Source organism: Littorina saxatilis, linkage group LG5 (assembly GCF_037325665.1).
Source record: "Littorina saxatilis isolate snail1 linkage group LG5, US_GU_Lsax_2.0, whole genome shotgun sequence".
Classification (NCBI taxonomy): Eukaryota; Metazoa; Mollusca; class Gastropoda; order Littorinimorpha; family Littorinidae; genus Littorina; species Littorina saxatilis.
This window is the reverse complement of record NC_090249.1, coordinates 19,494,660-19,522,205: the sequence shown is the minus strand read 5'-3', so window position 1 is coordinate 19,522,205 and position 27,546 is coordinate 19,494,660. Positions and strand designations below refer to the sequence as shown.

At 42.1% G+C, this 27,546-nt stretch overlaps 1 protein-coding gene across 3 annotated transcripts in view; it reads right to left on the bottom strand.

Moving 5' to 3' along the window:
- Positions 1 to 27,546, bottom strand: part of LOC138966496 (uncharacterized) — a 105,971-nt gene that overhangs the window by 9,436 nt on the left and 68,989 nt on the right. Inside the window, exon 1 of one of the 3 annotated variants that reach the window (XM_070338763.1) lies at positions 6,365 to 6,777. The exons of the other annotated variants lie outside the window; for them this stretch is intronic. Within the exon in view, the coding sequence (XP_070194864.1) occupies positions 6,365 to 6,456 (92 nt within the window). The 5' untranslated portion in view covers positions 6,457 to 6,777. Of the gene's footprint in view, positions 1 to 6,364; positions 6,778 to 27,546 lie in introns of those variants that run through there. 3 annotated transcript variants of the gene reach the window in all.

The following is a 27,546-nucleotide window of genomic DNA, read 5'->3' as shown; positions in this document are numbered from 1 at the left end:
GACTTTGGAGTTATGTTTAAGATCAAAATGATTGTCTATAAATTAATCCACTCGGACTCAAAGATGCTCAAAAAAAAAATCAGCTTTTTAAAAACATACATTTTCAAGGAATGTTTCACTGACCAATACCTACTCAACACTCTACTTGGCTTTATAGGCTAGTCATCAGAATAGAGCTATCTATACAAAACTAACATTTAGCGGCGCGGTAGAATAATAATCGAAGTACAACCATACACAATACATGTACTAACATCTGGCTTAATGGCTGTGGTTGGGAGAGCGGGGGCAATAAGTAGAGGTTACATGCCGAGTCTCAGTGATTATTAAAAATAATGGTCGAAGTTAGCGGATCATGAAAATGCGAGCTTTAGCGAGCTTTTTCATGACCGCGAACTGAGACCATTATTTTTTATAATCACTGAGACGAGGTGTGTAACCTCTTTATTCCTCCTTTCTTCAGTTATTCAAAGAAAAGAGGAGTTTTTTTGCGAAAGTTTGATCGAATCCTATTCACTCAACCAGTCAACCTGCACAGGCGATCGATTAATGCGCGGTTGTATAGTTCCGTGCAAATCATTCCATTCTGTTAACACTTCTTGTCAGTTTTCCTATTTTGGACTAAAATCAAGTACACAGATATGCTGTTATTCTGCTGTGGCGGCAAAGGCAGATATTGTGTGCTCTGTATATATGTTTTGGTATCGCTTAGGATAATGTTCTTTCGTCAAATGGGACTAGCAGACGAACTTTTGCACCCGTGTTCCAACGTTAAAACTTGAACTGTATGAAGTTCAGTTTCTGGGGAAAATAGTGTATGAAACCGCTTTATGTTGTTTAAATTGATGAGATGTGTGCATTTGGTTGCGTGTGATCTGTTTATTAAATGAAATATTGTTGAAAACTGACCGTCGGATTGCAGTCTGTTGTCGAAGAAACTGAGTGAAAAGAAATTTGAAAGGGGAAATACTCTTGTCGCTAGACAAAGTATGAGAGTTACTTGCCTTGGGAATTTGCTTGTGATGAACGTTCGTGCACAGCAGACCTAGATTCAGAAAACAACCAAACTCATGGATTTTATATGGAGATTCATGTGTTCAAGCCTGTAGTTGTTAATTTAAATGCGGTATGTTTGTATTGTTTGCTCCAGAGATGTATATACTTTGTACATTAGAGCGTTCGGAACTTTTCAGTCGCAAAAGTAGTACCGACGCAGAACAGCTTCTCAACCCATTGCGCTATCGAGGATTCAGGCTGTTGCTGGGTCGTTATTTGTTTGGTTGCTGGGTGTTTATCGAAAAATAACTAGCTCTACAAGTTTACAGAGGTAAAGAAGCAGAGGGGGGAATAAGGCTCCTTCTACCCGTGAAAACTATCAGTTGACTGCCACTAAAGGCATATGATTTATAACTTGAAAGAAGCTTACGGTACCTCGCTTCATTAGGCATGACATGAGGTCTGTGTGATTGAAGGTGTCGGGCTGTGAAAATGGAACTTGCAGCTGTTTTGAGGTGCTGGAGTACATAACTCATTCTATAAGTGCATTTCATTTTTGCACACACAGCCGGGCAGGCACGAAGGAAAGTATACACGTAGTCACACTTCACACACACAGACACAGGCATAGACAGAGACAGACAGAGACAGACATACACACACAGACACATACACAGACACACAGACACACTCACACACACGCATGCACGCACACACGCACACACACACACACACACATATCACACATAACACCAGTGCCCCTAAGAAGAAAACAAACTGTACAACAGCAAGTGACCTGAACTTTAAAAAAAAAATCCGTCTCTCCGTCTAATGAGCCTAACAAGTCTACCGTTTACTTTAGACTGAAAAGGTAGGTGCTAGTTAACACACCTCCATACCTATCCCGACAGGTAAAGATGAAAGAAATTGGGGGGTTCTTGTTCACGCCAGCACAGTGTGCTTTTAACTCTTGGCGTGCAACCAATAATCCCGGCGGCGCAGTTACTTTTAATGCCAAAGAAAACCTTAAACAAACACAACGCCCAAAGACCCAATCCGCGCCCGGTGCCAAAACTTGTTAGAGAGTGATGCCCCTTGGCTGTAACTCTTCGCTGAGAAAACGAAAGGGATTTTTGAACCTGATAAACGCAATCCCCGATAACCTCGATACACGGTTGATTAAAATCCTGTTTCTCTGTGTGTGTTTGCGAGTGGATTTATGGACTTACAATGGCTAGTACTCTGGGGACAAAATCCTTTGTTGATCACACTTTGCAGTACTGAAGATAAGATGGTGTCGTGGGGACGAGTTCAAACTTTTCTTTGAAGCAGAAAGAGAGAGAGAGAGAGACAGAGATAGTCACAGACAGACAGACAGACAGACAGACAGACAGACAGACATACAGACATACACATACAGAGACTAAGAAGGAAAAAGACATGTACAGAGAGAGAGAGAGAGAGAGAGAGCAGAGAGAGAAGATAGAGCGAGAGAGAGAGAGAGAGAGAGAGAGAGAGAGAGAGAGAGAGAGAGAGAGAGAGAGAGAGAGAGAGAGAGAGAGAGAGAGAGAGAGAGAGAGAGAGAGATGAAAATAAACAGAGAAAGAGGCTCAGAGAAGAAACATAATTTAAGGGATTACAACATTCGTACTGAAGCCAAAGAGCATTGCCATTCTAACAAAGGCTGAAGAAAAAGCATATTTTTCCCTCCAAAGACAAATCTTCTTACGACAAGTGTACGCTTTAATTTGCCGAAGGAGAAAAATGCAATGTCGATACAATTTCTGGACAGACACACACATACACAAATAACACAGTAATAACACAAACTCTTCTTGATCGGTGCCTATAATATTTACTGAAATAACAGTCAGTTGGCTTTGAAGCTCTACGGTATTTTATTTAAGCCTTGGTCGTTGGATCAAAGGGCATTATGCATAATTCCAATCAAACAGTCCTACCGCAGGAGTCAAAGTTGATAAGAGAAGTAAGAAATATCTCCTTTTTTAATAACGTTAAGACAGTATCAATATAAACCCCAAGGAGCGTCAAGCATTTTTCGAATTGAACAGTAAAACGGAAACTGTGGAATGTCTCACACAATCCCACACGACGAAGATAAAGTAGAAATAAATCCATCGTGCCTTGCGATTTGTAAAAATGTTTTTGCGCCCGATATTTTCTTGTCATCTCCAAAGTCAAGGGACAAAAACGAAATCCCTTGACTTTTGGGGTAACGCGACTCTGTTAATTTTAAGATATTTTTTTTTCATTACTAGGATGTCCCATCGTTGGGAAATTCCGGTCGCTTCCTCCCAGTGGAAAGCTAGCAGTGACAGAGTCGCACTACCCCAAAGTCAAGGGATCTATTAGTCCCGTTTCGCCGTTGTCCCATTTCACCCCCATCCCATTTCGCGACATTTCGCTGGCCAAGTGTCATTTTACCACCATATCATGTACCATTAGCTCCACATCCCATTTTGGCGCAATCCCGTTTCGCCGTTAGCCCATTTCGCCCCCATCCAATTTGTGCGACATTTTACAGGCCAAGTGTCATTTTACCACCATGTCATGTACCATTAGCTCTACATCCCATTTTGGCGCAATCCCGTTTCGCCGTTAGCCCATTTTTTTCTCGCCCCCATCCCATTTTTGCGACATTTCACAGGCCAAGTGTCATTTTACCACCGTGTCAAACCACTAGCGCCACATTCCATTTTGTCGCCATGCCGTTTTGCCGTCATCCCATTTCGCCGCCATCCCTATTTCGCGACATTTTGGATTGTGGCAAAAATGGGATTTCGCGTAAACGGAATGTCTTCCTAGTTGAATAACGCAGTATAGTAGTATAGTGTGGCTTGGCAAGAAGAATAAATCAAAAATGGGGCGGCCAATGGGATGGTGTCAAAATGGGATGTCGCGCTATTGTTATGACACGGTAGTAAAATGACGACCGGCACGGTTGGCCTAGTGGTAAGGCGTCCGCCCCGTGATCGGGAGGTCGTGGGTTCGAACCCCGGCCGGGTCATACCTAAGACTTTAAAATTGGCAATCTAGTGGCTGCTCCGCCTGGCGTCTGGCATTATGGGGTTAGTGCTAGGACTGGTTGGTCCGGTGTCAGAATAATGTGACTGGGTGAGACATGAAGCCTGTGCTGCGACTTCTGTCTTGTGTGTGGCGCACGTTATATGTCAAAGCAGCACCGCCCTGATATGGCCCTTCGTGGTCGGCTGGGCGTTAATTAAGCAAACAAACAAAAAAAAGTAAAATGACGCTTGGCTTGTGAAATGTCGCGACAATGGGATGGGGGCGAAATGGAATGGTGGTGAAACGGCATGGCGGCCAAACAAATGGGATATGGTGTCAAAATGGGATGTCGCGCTATTGTTATGACATGTTAGTAAAATGACGCTTGGCTTGTGAAATGTCGCGAAAATGGGATGGAGCAAAAAATGGGACGGCGGCAAAATGGGATTGCACCAAAATGGGATGTGGATCTAAAACCACCCCCACCACTCAGCGTAGAGGCTCTAAACAAGAAAAATTAATCATAATAAAAGGCATGCATTACTATGTGGAATGCGATATTTTTACATTTTTACATTTTTACAAATCGCGGTTTTAGGTTCGACGTGATTTGTAAAATGAGAAAGAAGAGAATGTTGCTACGTTCAGAGAAAGTAGAGAATGCTGCTACGTTCAGAGGAAGTAGAGAGTGTTGCTACGTTCAGAGAAAGTAGAGAATGCTGCTACGTTCAGGGAAAGTAGAGAATGTTGCTACGTTCAGAGAAAGTAGAGAATGTTGCTACGTTCAGAGAAAGTAGATACTGTTGCTACGTTCAGAGAAAGAAGAAAATGCTGCTACGTTCAGAGAAAGTAGAGAATGTTGCTACTTTCAGAGAAAGTAGAGAATGTTGCTACGTTCAGAGAAAGTAGAGAATGTTGCTACGTTTAGAGAAAGTAGAGAATGTTGCTACGTTCAGAGAAAGTAGAGAGTGTTGCTACGTTCAGTAAAAGTAGAGAATGCTGCTACGTTCAGATAAAGTAGATAAAGTTGCTACGTTCAGAAAAAAGTAGAGAATGTTGCTACATTCAAAGAAATTACAGAATGTTGCTATGTCTTGAGAGGCCATTCTGCACTACAAAAATGAGGAAAACGAAACAAGTTCCTTTTCCCCCTTAAATCTCGAATGGCAGAACAAAAGAAAACAAGTCGCGTAAGGCAAAATTACTACATTTAGTCAAGCTGTGGAACTCACAGAATGAAACTGAACGCACTGCATTTTTTCACAATGACCGTAGTCCGCCGCTAGTGCAAAAGGCAGTGAAAGTGACGAGCCTGTTTAGCGCGGTAGCGGTTGCGCTGTGCTGCATAGCACGCTTTACTATACCTCTCTTCGTTTTAACTTTCTGAGCGTGTTTTTAATCCAAACATATCATATCTATATGTTTTTGGAATCAGGAACCGACAAGGAATAAGATGAAATTGTTTTTAAAACGATTTCGGAAATTTAATTTTAATCATAATTTTTATATTTTTAATTTTCAGAGCTTGTTTTTAATCCGAATATAACATATTTATATGTTTTTGGAATCAGAACATGATGAAGAATAAAATAAAAGTAATTTTGGATCGTTTTATAAAAAAATATTTTTAATTACAATTTTCAGATTTTTAATGACCAAAGTCATTAATTAATATTTAAGCCTCCATGCTGAAATGCAATACTGAAGTCCGGCCTTTGTCGAAGATTGCTTGGCCAAATTTTTAATCAATTTGATTGAAAAATGAAGGTGTGACAGTGCCGCCTCAACTTTTACAAAAAGGCGGATATGACGTCATAAAAGACATTTATCGAAAAAATGAAAAAAAGAGTCTAGGGATTTTATACCCAGGAACTCTCATGTAAAATGTCATAAAGATCGGTCCAGTAGTTTAGTCTGAATCGCTCTACACACACACACACACACACACGCACAGACACACACACACACACACACACACACACACACACACACACACACACACACACACACACACACACACACACCACGACCCTCGTCTCGATTCCCCCTCTATGTTAAAACATTTAGTCAAAACTTGACTAAATGTAAAAAGAAATCTGCACACAAACTAGCTTAGAAATATTTCTTTACTAAAATCGAAAGTAATTATCATGCCTTTAATGAATTCAACATTCCTTTACTGAATTCGAAAGAACCTACCATCCCCTTACTGAAGTAGAAAGTAGCTAACGATATTTTACTGAATTCGAAATTAGCTAACATTCTTTTGCTTAATTCGCCGGAAAGAAGGTAACAATCCTTTACAGAAATCGAAGATAACCTCCCAGGGATCATTACTCACCGACTCTGTGCGGATTCCCGTGAATCGCTGGTTTCCTCACCACACACTATCTGTCGGGTTTCCTTTACAGAATCCTCCATGCTGCATTTCATCTCTTATTTCGGGATTTTCTATTCATGTGAAACTCGACACTTCATTGTTTCTGTTGTCTGCTTATGTAAATGGTTCGAGTCTCACACAGGCACAGCCGATGTCGACAAGTTCACCCTCTTCCAGACACCTTAGCGACACTGCCACGTCTAGGCAAATCTTAAAAGCAGACACACAAACACATAACACAGTGACCTTGTTTCACAGCCTAACGCAGGTTACACGAGCGACAGTGCAAGCGGTGCGGTCTAACCTGCACTGTATTCAGAGTGTCCGAACCTGGAGAAGTAGTCTCTCAGTTTCTACAGTATCGGTCGGAGCCTGAAATGCTCTGAAACTTCGAGTAAGATACAGTGGAACACCCCTTTTAAGACCTCAAAAAAATCTGAGAAAATCAGGTCTTAAAAAGGAAGGAGTCTTAAAATGGAGGGTCTTCTTCTTCTTCTTCTTCTGCGTTCGATGTTGATGGCCGTGCTAAATCCTCAGACCAGTGGCTGCCAGGAAGTCCGCAGTCTTGCGCAGTTCGTCGGCAGGACCCCAGAGTTTGGCTCCAACACTGGTCTCTTCTTGCCAGAACTTCTGGCGTATTGTCTCTAGATGGGGGCAGTTCTGGAGAATGTGCTCCGGAGTTTGCTCTTCCGAGCCACATTCACAGTGTGCGTCATCCGCAAGGCCCAGTCTCTTGAGGTGTTTCTTCAGTCCACAGTGCCCTGTCCTTAGACGGAAAATGGTGGTTTGGCTTCTCCGGTCTAGTTTGTTGATGGGGTCTTCCTGTGGGTTGTAGTCTCCGTTTCTCTTTTTCCAATGGAGGGTCTTAAAATAGGGGTAAATGTACGGAGGTTATGCACAGAACATCTGAGAAAACAAGGTCTTAAAAGGGAGGGAGGTCTTAAATTGGAGGGTCTTAAAGGGGGGTTCCACTGTAGTCTCTTTCTACAGTGTCGGCCGGAGAAAGGCTCTGAAACTGTGGGTAAGATACAGTGAACTGTCAACACTTAACCTCTACCCCCATCCCACACCCGCCTCAAATCCACACAGAAACTACTGTCTCTGTTAACGAGACCCTGTCCTTTCTTCGACACTCGATACCATGTCTGTTTTGTCCACACCGACTGTCTCACGTCACTAGCCCCTATCTTCGGCAACCCTATACTCCTCTGGGAGAAAGTCAGTACAGTGTTCGTGAACGAAACAAAAGATTGTTTGGACACTGGCCTGTCTGCGGCCAGCGGCGTGCATGTCAAAAGTGATGACAGACACCCCCTTGCAAGAACGATCTGGTCAGCTAGTAAGAAGGTTAGTTAGTATCAAAGATAGCACCACAGAGAAATCTGAACCTTCCAGTCAAGATTTCTGTTTGTGTTGTGACAGTGACGTACACTGTCAAGAAGGATCTAGTACGAATGTTAGTAAGTAAATAATAGCATCGCATGGAAACATGTGCAATTAGGATAGACTTCTGTTTGTGTTTTGAAAGTTCCCACGCACGAGCCTTATTGTAGTTAACAATTACAAATAACAAAAGAATTCTATTTCCATCAATGTCAAGCAGAACAGACTTACCTTCTTGTACTTTTCATTTATTTTTTTAAATATGTTTTTTTTTAATACTTTGTAAACAAATAATGCTGTGCACACAACCATACCTTTGAGGAATAGCAGGTTTTACATACGCCATAGTGCATTAAAGTGTACTTTTTAGCCAAAGGTGAAGGTTTCAAACAATAGCAGCTGTTGCTCCAGCACGGGTAACAAGGGGCAATATATGTTTGTTAGAACAACGTCCAAAAAAACACACATATAAAAAACACGAGTTAAAATCGGTGTCAGTAACGATGTCGACAAGAGCTCTGTTGTTCATTGTTAGCTAAACGCCTGAAGTGTGATACCTCTGTGTGATACGACTTTTGGTGGCTTTAACCACACACACACACACACACACACACACACGCGCGCGCGCGCGCGCTCGCACAGACACACACACCCACACACACACAAAAACTCACGCTCGCACACGCACGCACGCACGCACGCACGCACGCACGCACGCACGCACGCACACACACATAGACACACACACACACACATGCACGCACGCACGCACACACGCGCATGCACACACACACGCGCATGCACACACTCACACACACACACACACATGCACACATGCACGCACGCACACGCGCGCATGCACACACACACACTCACACACACACACACACACACACACACACACACACACACACACACACACACACACACACAGCACAGGTCAGAAACAGAGACTAATAGTACAAATCGCGCACACACACACACACACACACACACACACACACACGCGCACGCACACACACACACTCGATCACACACACACACACACACACACACACACACACACACACACACACACACACACACACACACACACACACAGACTTACTTCATAATCGAGTAGACACGATAGGATCCGAACAAGTGAATCAAAGAGCAATCAGTTAGTATACACAACAACAATAAAGTAGCTATTGCCCGAGTTTGCTTACTGTAACCGCTTATGCGTAGCCTATTTGACGGCCATGCAACTGACTGTCAAAACTAGTTACACCTACAACTTCCGACGCTTTAAGATAACTTTTCTTTGAAAGTTAAATTTTCCGGAACAAAAAAGTGCAAGGACATACATTTTGACATTTGACAAAGTAATTCGTCATACGCTTTTTACTATCTCTTTGCCATTGCCATTTGATTTTTTGTCGAAGGCCTATTGGCCTTAACCCGAATAAAAAAAAAACTAGTGAAACACACCGGCCAATATTAATGTCCCCTTTCTCTGCTGACGTGAAACAAGGTTCAGTTCAGTTCACTTCATGCCTACAAAGCAGTTTTGTAGCTTCCCATGTCCTGTCTCACGTCACAATATCCATTTTATATCCCCTTTTCTGCAACACTTCCTGGGCGCACCTTGAGCGTCAGATAGCTGAAGCGAACTGATAGATGTTTCAAACTCCGAGAAACAAAGTCAGCTACTGATGCAGCTACGATAAGTGAGCAGTCAAGCGTGGCGGACTTTCCAAAGGCGAAATAAAACTTTGATTTTCAGCGCGTGACATCTGAAGAGGATCGTTATGAGAATGTTACTGCCTCGTGTAAGCATATCTCTCGTCGTCCCACAGGCGCAACGAACCCTTGGTTACAGGTAAGGTCGAGCTAGCTGGATTGCGATTAATACATAGCATGTAGGCCCAATAGAATTGTATCCATGTGTCTTGTCGCAAAAGTGAACTGACGAGGACATGTCACGGTCGTTTCATAATATCTCAGGGACGACAATTTTAGAAGTCCATGCAGACGAATTCATCTATAGTGCGACTATATGCAAACAACAACAACAACAAACAAACTAACAAACAAACAAACAAACAAACAAGCCCTTGTCGACGTGCCAACAACATGACCGCTTGAATGAATACTGACCTCAACAATCCAGTTTCCTCTGCTGAAACAGTAACTGCTTTCAAAATGAAGGGCTATTTAAAGAAATAAAGAAATATAACATCCCCTGGTTCAACCTTACCGTATCCACATTACAAGGTCTCCAATGAAACAAGAACGTGACAGCCTTTGAATCCACTGATGTTCATCCGAGTAGCATGCATGGTTAAAATCAATCTAGCACGACTGTTCAGTTGGGTACGGTCCCCTTAAATCTTGTTCTTAGGACCAAAAAAATCCCCATAATATTCAAAAGCAGTGGAGTTTTTTAGACGCAGCAATGCATTGACATCATCATCTGATAAAAGCTATGCAACCTACAGGCATAAAATACAACGTTTGACACAGGTGGTGTTCGAACTGCGTCATTATTATGATTTATGAAATAGTTTCTCCTGAAGGCTCAATAAATACATTTTAGCTTTTTCACGAACGTTTGTTCTAACGCTAAAAGCCAAATAAAAACACGGCTGTGCTACTCCGAGTGTAATAAACTTACGACCTCCTGATCTTTGGAGCAGCATGGTTTATATAAACAGGGATTGTCATTAAATGTTTCCCTTTCTGGCTTCTGCCGAAGGCAAAGTTAGTGAACAGTTATAATTTCTCTGCTTTTTGAAAGAGCATCCACACAACGTGCACTTTAAGAACTCGTCTTCGCATGTGTTAAAGGCACTGTCCCTCAAAGATTTCGCGTTCGTTAGAACTATACAAGAAAGAGACCAAGATAACGCAAATGTAAACATTTAAAACAAGGACATTAAAGTCTCGACTCCTGACATTTCAAGTGTAGTAGCGTCTGGGTGATGCACATGTCCTACTAGAACAGAAATGCGTTCTACAATTCCACACTGACCCCTATCAGCTTCCACCTTACATTTTTAACCACTTCGAAATTTTACCATCGTTAACATTACTGAAAGAAACCCTTTGCCGTACAGATTCAAATCAACTTACTTTATCTCTTTTATATACTCGCTGACATGTCGTTTTTAGATTTTCACATTCCACCACCATCACCACAATCTCTACTTATTTCCATCCACGGAAGCATTTCGGCGTCAACCTAACGGGACCCTCAGGCAGAGAAGAACCATTAGATTCCACAGTTGGTGAACAGCATCCTGTATGGCTAAAACAGAGATGAAGGCCTCGCAGTTTAAAGGCTGCCATATACGTAGCGTTCATTAAAGGCACAGCTAGTAAGCCTCCCGTAAACCATAACAGATACGGTCAGGCTTTTACACACAGTAAAAACACCCTTTCATTTAAACACTCACCGATTGAGAACATCCTAGGTGCCCTCCGTAAAGAGCGAACAATTTTCAAAGAATTTATTTTTGCGTGGTTTATCTTACCCCTGAACCATCGTGAACCCGTGTGATCCAGTTTCCCTTTTTCACAATGTAGTCGTCAGTTAGTCATTTGAATGCGACTCGATGTGAGCTTATCTACAATAGCACGTTTTTTATGCACGAAACAAACGGCTGTGGTTCACAAGAACTCTAGCGATGGCTTTTGACTGTTGAGAGGAACGGCGATATGCATAAACCGTCGTCTGCTACGACCCTTGCGTGACCCTGCTTCCGGGCTTTTCTTTTTTCAAACTTTCACAACTTCGAATTGTACTGATCTTGTCTTGATGAAAAAAGAATTCTTTTATGATTAAAGAATGTTTGTGTAACAAGCTGTCAATTTATTATTTTGATTTTAAAAGTTAGGTCTAGCGCAAAAACGCACCACGGTCCAAAAACATTCTGATAATCATCGATCCACGGCTATGGCCAGTTTACATCGATAGAATGAGACCCGAAGGGAAGTAACTCATTTTTGACCTGAGTTCAGGATGGGTCCAAAAAGTGTTCGAGACAATCTGCAAAATTAATTCTTTAAAAATTGCTCGCTCTTTACGTAGGGCACCTAGGATGTTCCCGTTTGGTGAGCGTTCAAATGGAAGGGTGTTTGTACTGTGTGTAAAAGCCTGACAGTATCTGTAATGGTTTACGGGAGGCTTACGGGCGTGATTTCCGGTATTGAATATTCATAACAGCCGTCCAGCACCAAAACGAGGCGCCATTGTTGTAGAGGACCAAGTCCACGAAAATAAATTCTTTGAAAATTTCTCACGCTCGACAGAAAGCAGCCAGGATGTTCCCGTTCGGTGAGCGTTCAAATGGAAGTATGCTTGTACTGTATGTAGACGCTCGGGGAGCTCTGTGATGGTTTACGGGAGGCTTACTGTGCCTTTAATTAATTCATATTGTTTACATGTGCCAATAATGTTATAAAACTGTACCTAAGGGGATATAATAACGATTGGCTGTAGCTTTCGAACACAGAAAAATTATTTCAGTATTGCAAAGTGGTGTTGATAGTGTCGAATGTAAACAGAACAGTCTCAAAGTGAAAGTGGATGTTTTCCGGAAATTGCGAAGTTAACAAGAATACAGAAAAGCGCGATTTCCTGCTTAGCACAATACGCTACCGCGCTAATCTGGCGTGTCAATATCACTACGTTTTGCACGTGGAAGGTGAACGATTTTCTTCACGCGGGGATTGACGAAGCTGTACTTTCTTTGTTGACGGTCTAAAAATAGTCCAAGACCTGGATAACTGTTGCTAAACATAGCAATAAAGAATTAATTATTTCTCGTAATTGATAAGGACTTCAAACCTAAAACTTTGCAGGAAGCTTAATTTATACATCCCCGCAACCATGGGAAAAGCCCTGGTAGTAATTAAAATAATTAAATAGGACTATATGTCAGCCTTTAACCCAGGCTTGGATACGTGGTCTTTGTGTGTCCCGCACTGATTGGGATCAAACGACAAAAAGCCCGAGGGTGTTCCATAACTTCACGACAGTAAAGTTCAATCGGTTCGGCGGTTGATTCTTTTTTCGGTGACACCGCGGAGAAAGTGTCTTCGGGGAAGTAGGTTGGGGTGGGGGTTGTGATGTTGGAAGGAAGATGAAGGAGGGGGCGGAGGAGGAGGAGGAGGAGGAGAAGGAGGAGGAGGAGGAGGAGAAGGAGGAGGAGGAGGAGGAGGAGGAAGAGGAGGAGGAGAAGGAGGAGGAGGAGGAGGAGGAGAAGGAGGAGGAGGAAAAGGAGGAGGAGGAGGAGGAGGAAGAGAAGGAGGAGGAGGAGAAGGAGGAGGAGGAGGAGAAGGAGGAGGAGGAAGAGAAGGAGGAGGAAAAGGAGGAGGGAAACGACAGCGACGACAACAAAGAAAGAGAAGAAGAAGAAGAAGATGATGATGATGATGAAAAAGAAGAAGATAAGAAGACACCGGTGAAGAAGAAGAAGAAGAAGAAGAAGAAGAAGAAGATGATGATGATGAAGATCACACCGTAGATATAGAAGAAGTCAAACACTTGCGGATGTCCTATAACTTTACGACCATAAAGTTCATTTGATTCGGCGGTGGCTGCTTTTTAGGTCACGCTGCGGAGACGAATTTGATGTAAACTTGTTTCTTGTGTGTGGCAAGTTGGAGTTGGGAGGCAAAGTGATAGAAGGACAGGACAACGAAGATGATGAAGATGATGATGATGATGATGATGATGATGAGGCTGGGGTGATAGAAGGACGACGACGACGACGACAACGATGATGATAACGATGATGACAACGATGATAAAGACACTGGAAAGAGAGATGGTGCTCATATAAAAAAAAAGACAACAAGCTTTTTCCAGACAACTTTTTCAAGAAATCTGTCGCCAAACGAAAGTAGTCTAAGACAAATATTATTGTGTATCATGTCAGATATCCACAGAAAAGACAAACGCAAGTTCAGATACTTACCAATCTAATTAAGACCGCTTAAGGAAGGACGACCACCACAAATAATGTTAATGCATTTTCCTGTCCTGATTGGGCTACATTTGCTTGCACCGAATTAGTATATATGTAACACTTTCCCATGACACTTTAATCTCGATCCGAGCATGAACAATACATGACAGTTAGCTTAACCTTTCAATCAAAGAAATAACCGCTTCACGAACTGCAACGTTATTCACTGGCAAACAATTCAAAGTGCAAGTACCTTTATACCTGAGACATAAAACCCGTTGATGGCACAACAAACTAGCCATACAGAGACACGTTTTAAAATCACAAAGGCAAAGATAAAATGTAGTCGTCATACACACATGCGACATCATCCGCTTAGTTTTGTAATCCAGGATTATAACTGACAGATCTTTGCACACACAAACTCCAGTTTGTTTGGTACACTCAGAAGGTGTGACGTAAGGCATCAAAAGCATTCCGCCTACCTTCTCTAACCATAAAGACGATCAAGTAAGTCTTTTATATAGTCTACTGTTGATTCAAAATAATATAAACGCCTGTGATAAGTGCAATTGTATGTCTCAAGATTTTCCGGAGAGTGACGCATTGGTTTGTCACAAACGTGTACGAAAACAACAACACCAACAACAACAACAACAACAACAACAACAACAACAACCACACATACACACACACACACACACATATTCCCCCACACAAACAAACACACACACACACATACACAAACAGACATGCACACACAAACATATACACTCACACAACACACACACACACACACACACACACATACACACACCTACACACACACACACACACACCTACACACACACACACACACGTACACACACACACACACACACACACACACACACACACACACACACACACACAAACCCCAATCATCTGATTACAATTGTAAGCAATTGTATTGACTCAATTCAAGTTTTTTTCACAAAGCAGCAGACAAAGTTGCTGAATAATTTCCCAACGCACCTGATCCGATCCTTGTTTTTTGTGTTACCACCAAACATGACGCCACCATTCCTCAAGGGACATAAACCCGTTGAGTTAAACTTGTTTGAGTTTCTGATTACGGTCGCGTACAATGGTAGGCGTAGAATTAACACCGCATAACTTTTGAAATTCCCCCACGCGTGCTCGTATAAGTGTCGAATATCGCCTGCTATTTACTTATTCTCACATAATCGTGTGATCATTTTCTCCTCACGTTTTGCATACCAGGTACAAAAAACGTTTTGCATTTAATTAACAAAGTAACGTCAAGGTAGGTTACACTTTACAAGCTTATACTTATCGTCTTTAGCGTCAAATAAAACTTAACTGCGAACGTGCCGATGACTCAGACTATGCAACAAGTACTGCAAACCTCATGATGCATTAGATCAATTTTTATTTCAAAACTTCAAACAGTTCGTAAGTTCTTCTCATTTGAATTAAAATGGAATCCCCTTCAGTTTTACAGGGTGTTTCCTCTCATGCCACGTCACCCTCGCATTGTTATTCTATATCTACAAAAGTCTTAGAACAAAAATTGAATGGGTAAAAAGACGGACAGAGAAAGGACGGAGGTCGGCAGTTTTCTATAGCATAATCATGTTGGTTGCTTAAAAGCCCTGTCATACGTACTGTTCGACTCACTCAAGGTGGGGACGTAGCTCAGTTGGTAGCGCGCTGGCTTTGTAGCCAGTTGGTCGCTATCAGCGTGGGTTCGATTCCCACGTTCGGCGAGAGATTTATTTCTCGGAGTCAACTTTGTGCAGACTCTCTTCGGTGTCCGAACACCCCCGTGTGCACACATGCGCACGAAAAAGATCCCACGTTCACAGCGAAAGTCTCAGGGCTTGAAAAACACGAAGACACGCATGCATCATCTCTCGTCTCTGATTATCATGATCGTATTTCGATACTTTGACGAGACAAACCCAATGCTGGTGTGTCGAAGAAGACAGCCACAGCGGGCTTGTTCGAATCAAAGTATCACACCATATCTTCAGCGTGTTACCAATACATGTCCCAATATAGACCAGAGTCTAAGAGGACGTTAAACCCTAATAGTCAGTCACTCAAGGCGGAACTCGGGAGATCGGACAGAAAACGGAAGAACAGAAGTGGGCTTATAACAAACAACAACATCAGTCCCCTACTGTTTATTTAAAGCTGAAACGATCCTCCGAAGACAAATTATGGCTGCATGCCTGTACGGCGGGGTGATTTAAAACGGTTTTACACGTAATCATATACAATTCGGATTACACAGCCATCTTCTCTGTTTCAAGAGGACCCGCACGTGTCAAGCGCGGGTATCGCTCAACAAAAGTTTCTCAAACTGCCAGATAAGTCTTTCTCTTTTTCGTTCACTAGTCCGTTTACTTCAATGTAAGCTAAGATCGCACAGACAAACAGATTGACGGAAGAGGTCTGATACCTAAGAACAACAACAACAGTGTCCCGCTTTTTCGTTCAGTTTATTTAGGAAAAAAAAAAGGTCTGTTTACGGTAACATAGGCCAAAAAAATAGGGTCAGTAGGTCGGGATTTTTTTTTTTTTTTTTTTTTTTTTCCAAAAAACCATATTTTTATGTTATTTTGCCAAAAAAACAAGATTTTTTTTTCTTTCTCAAATGCCAAAAAAAAGTCTAGGGTCGCGCGAAAAAACTAGGGTCGGTCGGGTTACCGTAAACAGACCTATTTTTTTTTTTGGCCTTACCACCCAAAAGGTGTTGTTTCCTTCTTCTTTTCTCTGAGGTTATTCTGTTGTCGTTTTCTTTGCTTAGTCCCCACTACAGTCGCTTGACAAAAGAGAACAAGTCTTTCACCATTATTGTAAGTTAATACACCCGCTAGTACAGTCCAGGCCAAAGGGGTGTTGAGCTATGGGATCTGTATGTCGACGTTCATGCTTTGCAAAAACAGCCAGGGATTACGTTTCGTACTATGAAAAGATGCATTTCATGGCGTTAAACCTGACGCCTTTAATACTTTTTTGTTTCTGTCGACAACGCCCTCTAGGGGGTCTGTTTCTTATCCCCCTTGTCGATGTTGTTTTAATCTGAACCTTTGACTGGTTTTATTTGTACTAAGGATTTTCGAAAAGACAGTTTTTATTTGTCTTGGAGATTTAAAACTGCATTTCTGTCTGTTTGCATTCGTGCTGTTGACTCAATTTGCAGTTCTGTCTGAGTTGTATGTGTACTGTCCGCTTAGCGTTTGCTGTTCCAAGACTTGTAGTTTTGGCGCACCCGACCTCAGGGCAGATTGTTCACTTACGGTTGTCGTTCTTGATAAATGTCCCCACTCTGTCAACACCTCAATTGTGTTGTTGTGGTTGTTGACGCAACCGCTTTGTCTTCAATGAGGCAAGCAACGGACAAAGAAAAAAGTAATGTGAATTAAACGACAAATCAGAAGAATACGCGTGATTTAAAAAGAGGACGATTTTTTGCTTTGAGGAAACTAGATCAGAAGTGAAGTGGTGAAAACCACCTACAAAAAATAAACACACTGTCTATACGTTGAAAGGACTGTGTGTGTCACAGGCACCCCAAAACAATATATTACGCTACAGTATGTCATTTCTCTCCACTCCTAGTATACTTTCAGATCGGCACGGTTGGCCTAGTGGTAAGGCGTCCGCCCCGTGATCGGGAGGTCGTGGGTTCGAACCCCGGCCGGGTCATACCTAAGACTTTAAAATTGGCAATCTAGTGGCTGCTCCGCCTGCCGTTTGGCATTATGGGGTTAGTGCTAGGACTGGTTGGTCCGGTGTCAGAATAATGTGACTGGGTGAGACATGAAGCCTGTGCTGCGACTTCTGTCTTGTGTGTGGCGCACGTTATATATGTCAAAGCAGCACCGCCCTGATATGGCTCTTCGTAGTCGGCTGGGCGTTAAGCAAACAAACAAACAAAAAAAGTATACTTTCAGATTCTATGGAAACTTAGCGTTAGAGCCTATACGCTTATATCATCGACGGATCGTGTAATAATGTATGACTTCCTATGGAGACAGTAGAAAACTAACCGATCGAATCAATTCCAGCAAAGCTAGGACATAAAACATGCAAACCCAAGTGCACGCAACCATGTAAAGCCAAATTAATGATCGGAATTAAAGACAACAGGGCTCTAGCTCTAAACAAACTATCAAAAAGGTTCCTCAAAATAGCTTCTATCGACAAGCAACGCTTACACCGAGCTAGTTGTACAACAGTAGAACGCTTCAGTTGAATTAGTTTCTTTTGAACAAGGCATTGGATGACAAATCCTGATAGCAAATGCAACACAATACGTTTTACGTAAACAAAACAGTTTCTTCGCAGTATGGCGCGCATCGGATGACAAGTTATGATAACAAACGCAGCCAAGTAGAACTAATTTATTGCTTTTTCAGCGATCAGGCTTGCGACTTCGTGTCAAATATTTTTCTCTGGTGCATTAAGAATTGATACACGTTTGAGCGATAACAAGTATTATGTATGCTGCTTTTGTAATTTATTGCTGTCCTTCCGTGTCATACCTGATCTTGTCAATAAATTATGCATAAGCATGTTGAGTCGCGCCTTCTTCGTGTTTATTCAAATTGTGTTAAATTATTTTTGACAGTGCCTTTTCTGTATGCTGCACACATGGATCAATATTTCAGCTGTACAAAGAAAATGGCTATAACACTTTCTGCGTGCATACAACCATAATTCAAATTGAGGTGCAGAATGTTGAAAATGTATGTGTGAGTCATATTTGTTGTTAACTGACGTTACTGTTAACAACACCATCAACACCAACACTAACAACAACACTACCAACAACAACACACCCACCCACCCACCCACAGACACCAACACACACACACACACACACACACACATACACACACACACCCACCCACACCCACCCACACCCACCCACACCCACACACCACACACACACCCACCCACCCACACACACACCCACCCACACACACACACACACACACCCCCCCCCACCCACACACACACACACACACACTTCTTGTTTGTATGTGAGGTTTGATTGTTCTTCATTTTCGCTCTTAGTTTCATGTGTGTGTTGTTGTAAGGACTAGCTGTAAGAAAGGACCATTTGGACCTAACGCTATTATTCGTCAGTAATAACGTTCTCTCTCTCTCTCTCTCTCTCTCTCTCTCTCTCTCTCTCTCTCTCTCTCTCTCACTCTCTCTCTGTCTCTCTCTCTCTCTCTTTGTCTCTCCCTCTCTCTCTCTCTCTCTCTCTCTCTCTCTCTCTCTCTCTCTCTCTCTCTAAGAAAACAATAAACTCGTAAGCGAGACGGATACATCAGACATATGAGCAGTACGCAATGCATCAAGCGCGTTTTATAGTGAAACCTGCCACTTCTACGAGCAACCACAAGGTCAATTCAATCATGCCTTGAGGTAAACATAATTACTGCTCTACCGATTTAACCAACCGTGACGACAGGCATCGAGTTGTCGACCGTTAATTGGGAATGCTTCCGGATGTTGAAATGTATTAAGATGCCAATCAGTCAAGGTATGATCACAATCGTATGCATTTGAAGGGGGGAGGGGGTGAGAGGTAGGGGGGTTTGGGATGGTAGGGGTGGGGTTTGGGGATGATGAGAGAAATATTAGTTTTTCTCATTACAAATATTTATCGTCCTGCGTAAAATATTGCATAAATCACCATAGATGCGTTTTGGCTTTTACACAAGGGTGATAAGAACATCCTTCCATTTGGACAAATACCAAGATTCTACATCCAGGCTGCTTTCTGTCCAAAATGGAATAAAATGTGTTTTTTAAAATTCACCAATGCCATCTCCGAAATTAATTCATCAGAATATTTTCTACCGCAATGCGTGGTTCTGGTCGTAAGTATTTCTAATATATGAAACAATCAAAATAGTTCTTTGTTGATTCACTGTCATATTTTCTTGTGAACGAGTTGTTCTCTTTAATTTAAATATATGCAAGTGATATATATACACCTAACGTACACGTGCATACGAATTAAAAATAAGACCAACAGAGCTTTTACAATGAAGCCACAAAGCAAAACAAAACCATACACAGTTTCCGTCAAGGCTTTCTACTATCTCACCATAAAAAAAAGTTCATAACAAAACAGGAAAGGAGAGTATCAACGCACGAAGAATTTCATTCTTATTTCACGGGAGTTGGTTAATTAACAGAGAAAAAGAGTTTATGGAGACAATAAAACTCTCTGTTCTCCTTTAAACACGACAACGGTAAAGAAACGAGACTCAATTTTATGTCCGCCAACACAGACAGAAGGACGAAGCGTATTAGCCCAAGGGTGCAATTCTGTACAAAACATTACCGCTAAAAACCGCCTGTGTCAGTGCGTGCGTTGGACGTTAATGGCAACATTTGTGGCTAAAAGGGAAAATTAAATGTTCATTTAGTTCTTTTGTCGTCACCGGGGGGTGGTGAGTAAAACTGTGGCAAAGATTTGGGTCAGATATATTGTTCTGCAAAAAAAAACACCCGCCACTATGGGATGTGTACTCAATGGCCTTGCGCGAGACAACCTTTTGTTTCAAAATTCTGAGCCTTTCTTCGTTTTCGTTTTGTCTGTCTGTCTGCCTGTTTGTCTCTATCTATATCTCTGTCTGCCTGTTTTTCTTTCTCTGGTGCTCTCTAGATAATTATGTCTCTGTCTCTGTCTCTCTCCTCTCTCTCTCACTCTCAGTCTTACTATAACCTTCCCCTCTCACGCCTCCCCACTTCGGCACTTTTTCATGCACACTTTTACTTCTTGCGCATGTGATACCTTTCCTTTTTTATGAATGTCATTTCTGGCCCTTTCATTTTTGTCTGCTATTGCACCGCCATAAGCCTCTCTACCGCCCATGCACACAGTAACACAGCTAAATACAATAAAACCACACACACACACACACACACACACACACACACACACACACACACACACACACGCGCGCGCACACAAACACACGCGCACACACACACGCACGCACACACACACGCGCACACACACACCCATGCACACTCACGCACACACACACACGCACACTGACACACACACACATACACACACACACACACACACACACACACACACACACACACATCCCAATCTATTACCCTCCCTCACATGCTGCTATCGCCATGCTATGCACACAGGGGGACAGCAATTCTAAGGCGAAAACAATGCAATGTCTGCTTGCAATTTTCGCCGACAGTTTTTCTTTGATCCTCCCAGTTCCAGCTGCAGCTTCCTCGCTATTTCCTTCCTGTCTCTTTTCATTCGATCGTTTTTGCCTCAATCCTACTTCCATTACCTGCCACTTTCTGTAACAATTAGAATTACATAGTGGGCGGGTGTTTTTGTGTGTTTTTGTTTTGTTTTGTTTGTTGCCGTCAGTGTTTGGCCTGTGTAGTTTGGATGAGGTTTCTTTGTGGATTTTTTGTCCACTACTGATTTACCAACTAGAGTGAATAACGTAAATATTTATTTCGTTTATACCGGGTATTGTTTGCTTCACCAACTTCATTTTGTAATAAAATCTACCCTTTCCCTTGATGTACCTTTCAGTAATTCACTCTCCGCATGCCTTGTTGATTATTCCTGTCACTTAACGCTTGTTGGTAAACGCCTTTGTTTGTTTGTATGTTTGTTTGTAAGTTTGTTATGTTGTTGTTGTTGTTGTAGTTGTTGTTGTTTTTGATGTTGTTGTTGTTGTTGTTGTTGATGAATCTGCTGTTGTTGCTTTTTGTAATTTCTTGTGTCTACTTTAAAGTGTCGCCTTGCGAAGAAAATGTGCGCGCCCTGGCTGAGGTGTGTAACCGTCAAAACAGTACGAACGGTTCTTTTTGATCGATCTGAACTCTCTGCACATGATTTCTTAGGCTTTGACGTGTGGTAGGCTTGTGACGCACAGTCTTACCAAATCGATGGATGCAACTCCCACCAAACGAACCTGATTGTTACCACGCAGCTGCCGCCTCCTGCAGTTCGAAGTCCTTCATTATTTACAGCGAATTGCGTCATGCAGGTTTGCCAGTTACCTTTGTTAAAGAGACCTTCCTGCCTTTATTCGTGTCTTTTGGGGTATTTATGCCACGATCTATCTCCCAAAATGGTGAAGATATTTGTAGGACATGAAAGCAAGGACGGGGCGGCGACGTGTTAATCAGTTGCTAGGGCGGAGACGTACGTGTTACTCAGTTGCTAGGGCGGAGACGTACGTGTTAAACAGTTGCTAGGGCGGAGACGTATTACTCAGTTGCTAGGGCGGTGACGTATTACTCAGTTGCTAGGGCGGGGACGTATTACTCAGTTGCTGGGGCGGGGACGAATTACTCAGTTGCTGGGGCGGGGACGTATTACTCAATTGCTAGGGCGGGGATGTATTACTCAGTTGCTCAGGCGGAGACGTACGTGTTACTCAGTTGCTAGGGCGGGGACGTATTACTCAGTTGCTAGGGCGGGGATGTATTACTCAGTTGCTAAGGCGGAGACGTACGTGTTACTCAGTTCCTAGGGCGGGGACGTATTACTCAGTATCTAGGGCGGGGATGTATTACTAAGTTGCTAGGGCGGGGATGTATTACTCAGTTACTAAGGCAGAAACGTACGTGTTACTCAGTTGCTAGGGCGGAGACGTGGTACTCAGTTGCTAGCCTGCTCGTTTCATAACCAGTTCGTAGCTATCGGCGCAGGTTCGAACCCAGGTCTCGGCGAGGAATGTATGTCCAAGAGTCAACTTTGTGCAGACTCTTCGAGGTGCCCGCACGGCTTGAAAGTCACACGCAAACAGGAAAAAAAAACACAAGACAGGGTAGCTCGGGGATAGCAGCCAGAATTTTCTTGACACAAATCTCAAAGAACAATAAGTATAACAAATACCACATACTGTAAACAAGCATAAAAGGCACCTTCCGTTCCCCGTAAATCGCGATAGATCAGTTCAGGTTTGTACATCATCAACACAATTAAATATCAAGTTATGCTCTCAAGTGCATATAATGATTCAGGGACGAATGCAAGCGAACTCGATATAGATGCGACTGCATCGAAAAGTTGTAGTTACGGAGCAGCTTGCTTCTTCTGTTGTTCAAACGTCTGAATTATTTATGGGCAGAATATACCTGCGCAGTTTCAGCGGCACAGAAGACGCACGGCCTATTATTTAGGCCGCGATAGGAATTATGACGAGTACTGTCTTGGCCTGTTTTCCTTTCATGCAACGTGTAGCGGGCTGGGATAAACTGCAGTGCGTCGTCGGTCCTGCTGAAGTTACATATGTGAGCAGAGCCCCTTACAGCGACGTGCGTCATGCAGATCTGCCCTACGTACCTCCGCAGACACCTCCCTGCCTGTGTAAAACATCTGCTATATATCCATTACTAATTATCCACAATTTGGCAGAGGTTATGGCCATCTTACACGTGAGCACATTTCTTTACGCAAAAGCCTGGATTTTGTTCTAAACGGTCATTTTCTTCCGAATTTGTATTGGTGTATGCCATTCACACGTGTGATATCAAACTATCGTTTTCTTTAACTATGCCTGACATGGCCCCAACCATCGCAACCCAACAGTAATATGCTGGTTGAATGATTCATCCATTTTATGTTGCAAATGTATACATTAATCTCAGAGGAGAGGTAATTAGACAAGCCGATATATAAATAAGAAGACGGACAAATAGGCAGACCGAGGGACAAACAGGCAGACAGACGGCCAGAAAAATCAAAATGCAGACGGATAAGCACGCAGGAAAACAGACAGGCAGGTATACATAGAATAGTAGGCAAGCAGTCATACAATCATACACGTCCAGACAGACAGACAGACAGACAGACAGTCGTGACAGACAGACAGACAGGCTGATAGATAGGCAGTTGTGCGAACAGACAAGTAAACAGAAACGCAGAAAAAAAGGCGGAAAGACAATCAGAAAGAAAATGAGAGATATATATATATATATATGTATGAATAAACAACGAAACAGAGAGAGAGAAGTCAGAAATGCACACAGACAGACGGACAAAATCAGACCGACACACACGCGTACACAAAAAAGGAAGAAACAACCAGATAGATCTAGACACTGACTCTCACACGGACATATTCACACTAGACACCTTGTGCTCAGGTAACAAATGGAAAGACAAGGTCATAACGGTGCAGACAAAAAGGCCATACGTTTAGCGGAAGCACCTTGCATTGACAGGATTGCATTGAACACTATAGCTTCCATATAACCTTACGCGTGAATACTAAAGTGAACACACTGCTACTACGCAGTTTCCTAGCAGGAAGAGCAACAGTTGCTTTTCTGGGGGACAGTTGAATAGTCTGCATAGCCAGCCGCTCTGAGTCACCTTCCTTTTCAGATCATTCAAGTTTTATGGTGTAACATTCAGAACTCTGACCAGGAAATATACCAGTGTGAACTTGGATGTAGTGTGATGTTTCGAGAACCAGACAGACGGAGGATTTTCTGTCGTATATAAACACGCAGTGCGACGACATACAACACACCATTCATACAGACGCACGTTCGCACGCACCCACACACACACATACACGTACGCCAGCACCCACACACATTGTCGGTCAGTACTTTCTTTAACTTCCATATTGTGCTCAGTTCTGTGATACTTATTTATAAAAATGTGTGTGTATGTATGTATGTAGGTGTGTGTGTGTGTGTGTGTGTGTGTGTGTGTGTTTGTGTGTGTGTGTGTGTGTGTTTGTGTGCGTGTGTGTGTGTGTGTGTGTGTGTGTGTGTGTGTGTTCGTGTGTGTGTGTGTATGTGTGTGATATAATTCGATGACCATCAGATCTATATATGTTTATTGTATTTCATGTTTTAATTTGTTATCTTTTATTTTTACCAGCGACTGCCATTTCTGTTACGGTGTCCAAGTGCATGAGGCAGCGATGTGCGTGAGTGCGTGTGTGTGCGTGCGTGTGCGGGCTTGTGTGTGCGTGTGTGCGTGTGTGTGTGTGTGTGTGACTTGAGGTGAGGAAGCTTTGAGTGTATGCTGCTAGTTTTAATGAATGTATTTTTAAATGCTGCCCAGTGTTGTTTCTAAATTGATGTTGTTGATCACTTTGTATAAATGATGCGTGTGTTGGTGTACATGGCTGGATTGAATGTTTCTTAACCGCAATGTCATGACAAATTCCCAACCTTGGACAATTAAAGATTCTGTATTCTAAATCTGTATTACTGTGTGCAATTACATTGCAAACAAATCAGCAAAGAATTCCTTCTCCGCACACACAATCCGTTGTCAAGCGTGACGTATGTAAAAGCCTGGTCACGGAGAAAGAAGGTATCTTTTATTTACTTATTCATGTGCCATGGTGTTTGTAAACCCTGGTCAAGTCCATCAAGGATATGTTATGGTTAACAAGCGCATGAAGGTATATCTTTTATTTCCTTACTTATGCAAAGTTGTTGGCCATGTTCACAAGACCATGCATATATAGACTGTGTCGTCCTCGCATTATAAATGTATGACACATTTCTTACCCCAACATTTGAAATATATATTTAATAATAATAATAAATAATGCATACTATTTATACAGCGCATGTATCCAGGGTTTAACCCTGCTCAAAGCGCTGTGCAATCAAAATGCTACGACAACATAACATTATTTATCGTGCAATCACACACATATCAATGAATAACACATTTAATCGAAACAATAGTGTATTCGAAAATGCATTCGTAGTGTGCAAGTGTGCAAAGAATTATCTCACACTTTATCACATTGTAATAGGTTTGTGACGAGATACACGTTAAAAAGAGGGTTTTCATCTTTTCACCATGGTTGTAGAGTTGTCTGCCATAGGATTGTCTCACTGTCCCGTGTATCAAGGCACAAGACAACCTACGATTTGTGATCTAGTGCGGATGAAAGCGTGTTGTTCTTGTCCTTGTAAATGTGATAATTGACAAAAGCATACATGGAAATGTGCACGCAGCGAATGTTAAAATCTTGGTCTGAACTGCGCTGTTTTGGGGGAAGATACCTAATATATGCCTTTTATTTCGTAATACATGTAGACTTGTCTATCAGAAAACTGTCCGGCTCCCATCTGCATTCGCATACATGTACCTCGCAGCTTTTAACAAAATCGAGAAAAAAAATTGTTGAAAGAATTTACCACACTATGTAAAGAGAGCCTGGGAAAAACTACGATAGCCACCTGATGTTTTAAATACAGGACAAAGAAATACAGATATGACGATACCTTTCAGCTCGTTTTACATGTAGACATGTCTACCACGCATTTACCCAACAGACAACTGTTGATGTTTGAACGTGATCTCAACAAAAAGCATGCCACTGAGAAGGCTGTATAAACACATCGTACCGTTTGTGCTACACGCCGAAGGAATTAATTTCTCTTCAACTGCAAACACAGCTATTTTCCAATAAAGACTCGCACCTTGCCCGGCCTAATTTGCCTTGTGTTCCATGCGTGCTCGGAGACGACACCCGATAAGTTTACCCAGTAGTTGATCTTGCTTTGAGCTTAATTGCATTTCTTTCATTATCTGACCTTTTATGAATGTGAGTCAACTGGTACGCTTATTTCATTTTACCATGTCAATGTCGAAAGTGGATAGAATTCCCCGTTGACCCCGGAACAGGTTTTATGCTACTACTGTAAAATTGCTCTTGCATTCCTTTACGAGTGAGTCAGTTTTTGAAAGGCAATTGAAACATAACAGAAAGAAGGACTGAAAGAAGCAGGAAAGGACCAAAGAAAAAACGGAAGTAACGAAGACAGAATAAAGACAAACAATACGATAGAAGAAAGAACGAAGAAAACTAACTCCACTGCCTGTACGTGCAGTAACTTACAATTAAGTGGATCACCATAATAAAAATAATATACCGGTAGTAAAACACGTTGTTCATGTACGTGAGTATTAAACAAAACTGTAAACCATACAATATATTGTCTTTCAGTGATCTTCGTATGAATGATCCCATTTTCAGATTTACTTAAACATTAATGTTCATATACCCCCCCCCCCCCCCTCCCCTTTTAAGAAAAGGTAAAACAAGTAAACCATGATCATTACCACTGGTCGGACGACAGGTAAGTGTTGTTTTTCACAAGGTGTGTAACAGGAAAAAAAAGCAACACATTCTTTGTGTTACTAGGACAAAACAACAAAAGTAAATAAGTAAAATAAGAGCAAACACGGGCAAACAGGCAAACACAAAAACAAACATTCAAACATTCACACAAAAACGAAAACAAACAAACAAACAAACAAAGGAATACCCAAAAGAATACCCACAGTTGCAAGCGAATAAAAACAAAACAAATTATGTTTACACACCCGTTGCTTTTGGGGGTAACTAAAAGCTACATTTATCAAAGAATTCCATAATATGCATGGTATTCGCCAAATCCGTTCATAAATGGCAAATACCGTACAGTTACCTCATCCTCTATAATTTGCTACTTTTCACTGATCCCTCTAAAATCACCGTTCTAGCGACTGACAACAAAATCTCCATGGATACTTATTACGCCCTAACCTTCTAAAGCCACATACCATTTTCATTGACCGCATTTTCCGAATCACTGTCCAACATTCCAACAGTCAAAAGGTGTTCTAACTCTCAACCATAAAAGTCTAAGCAACACACCACTGCGAAAGAGTTAAATGGATATGAAAACGTCGACCGAGACGGTGGTCGGGGGTTGTATCGGTATTATTTGTCCATGTTCGCT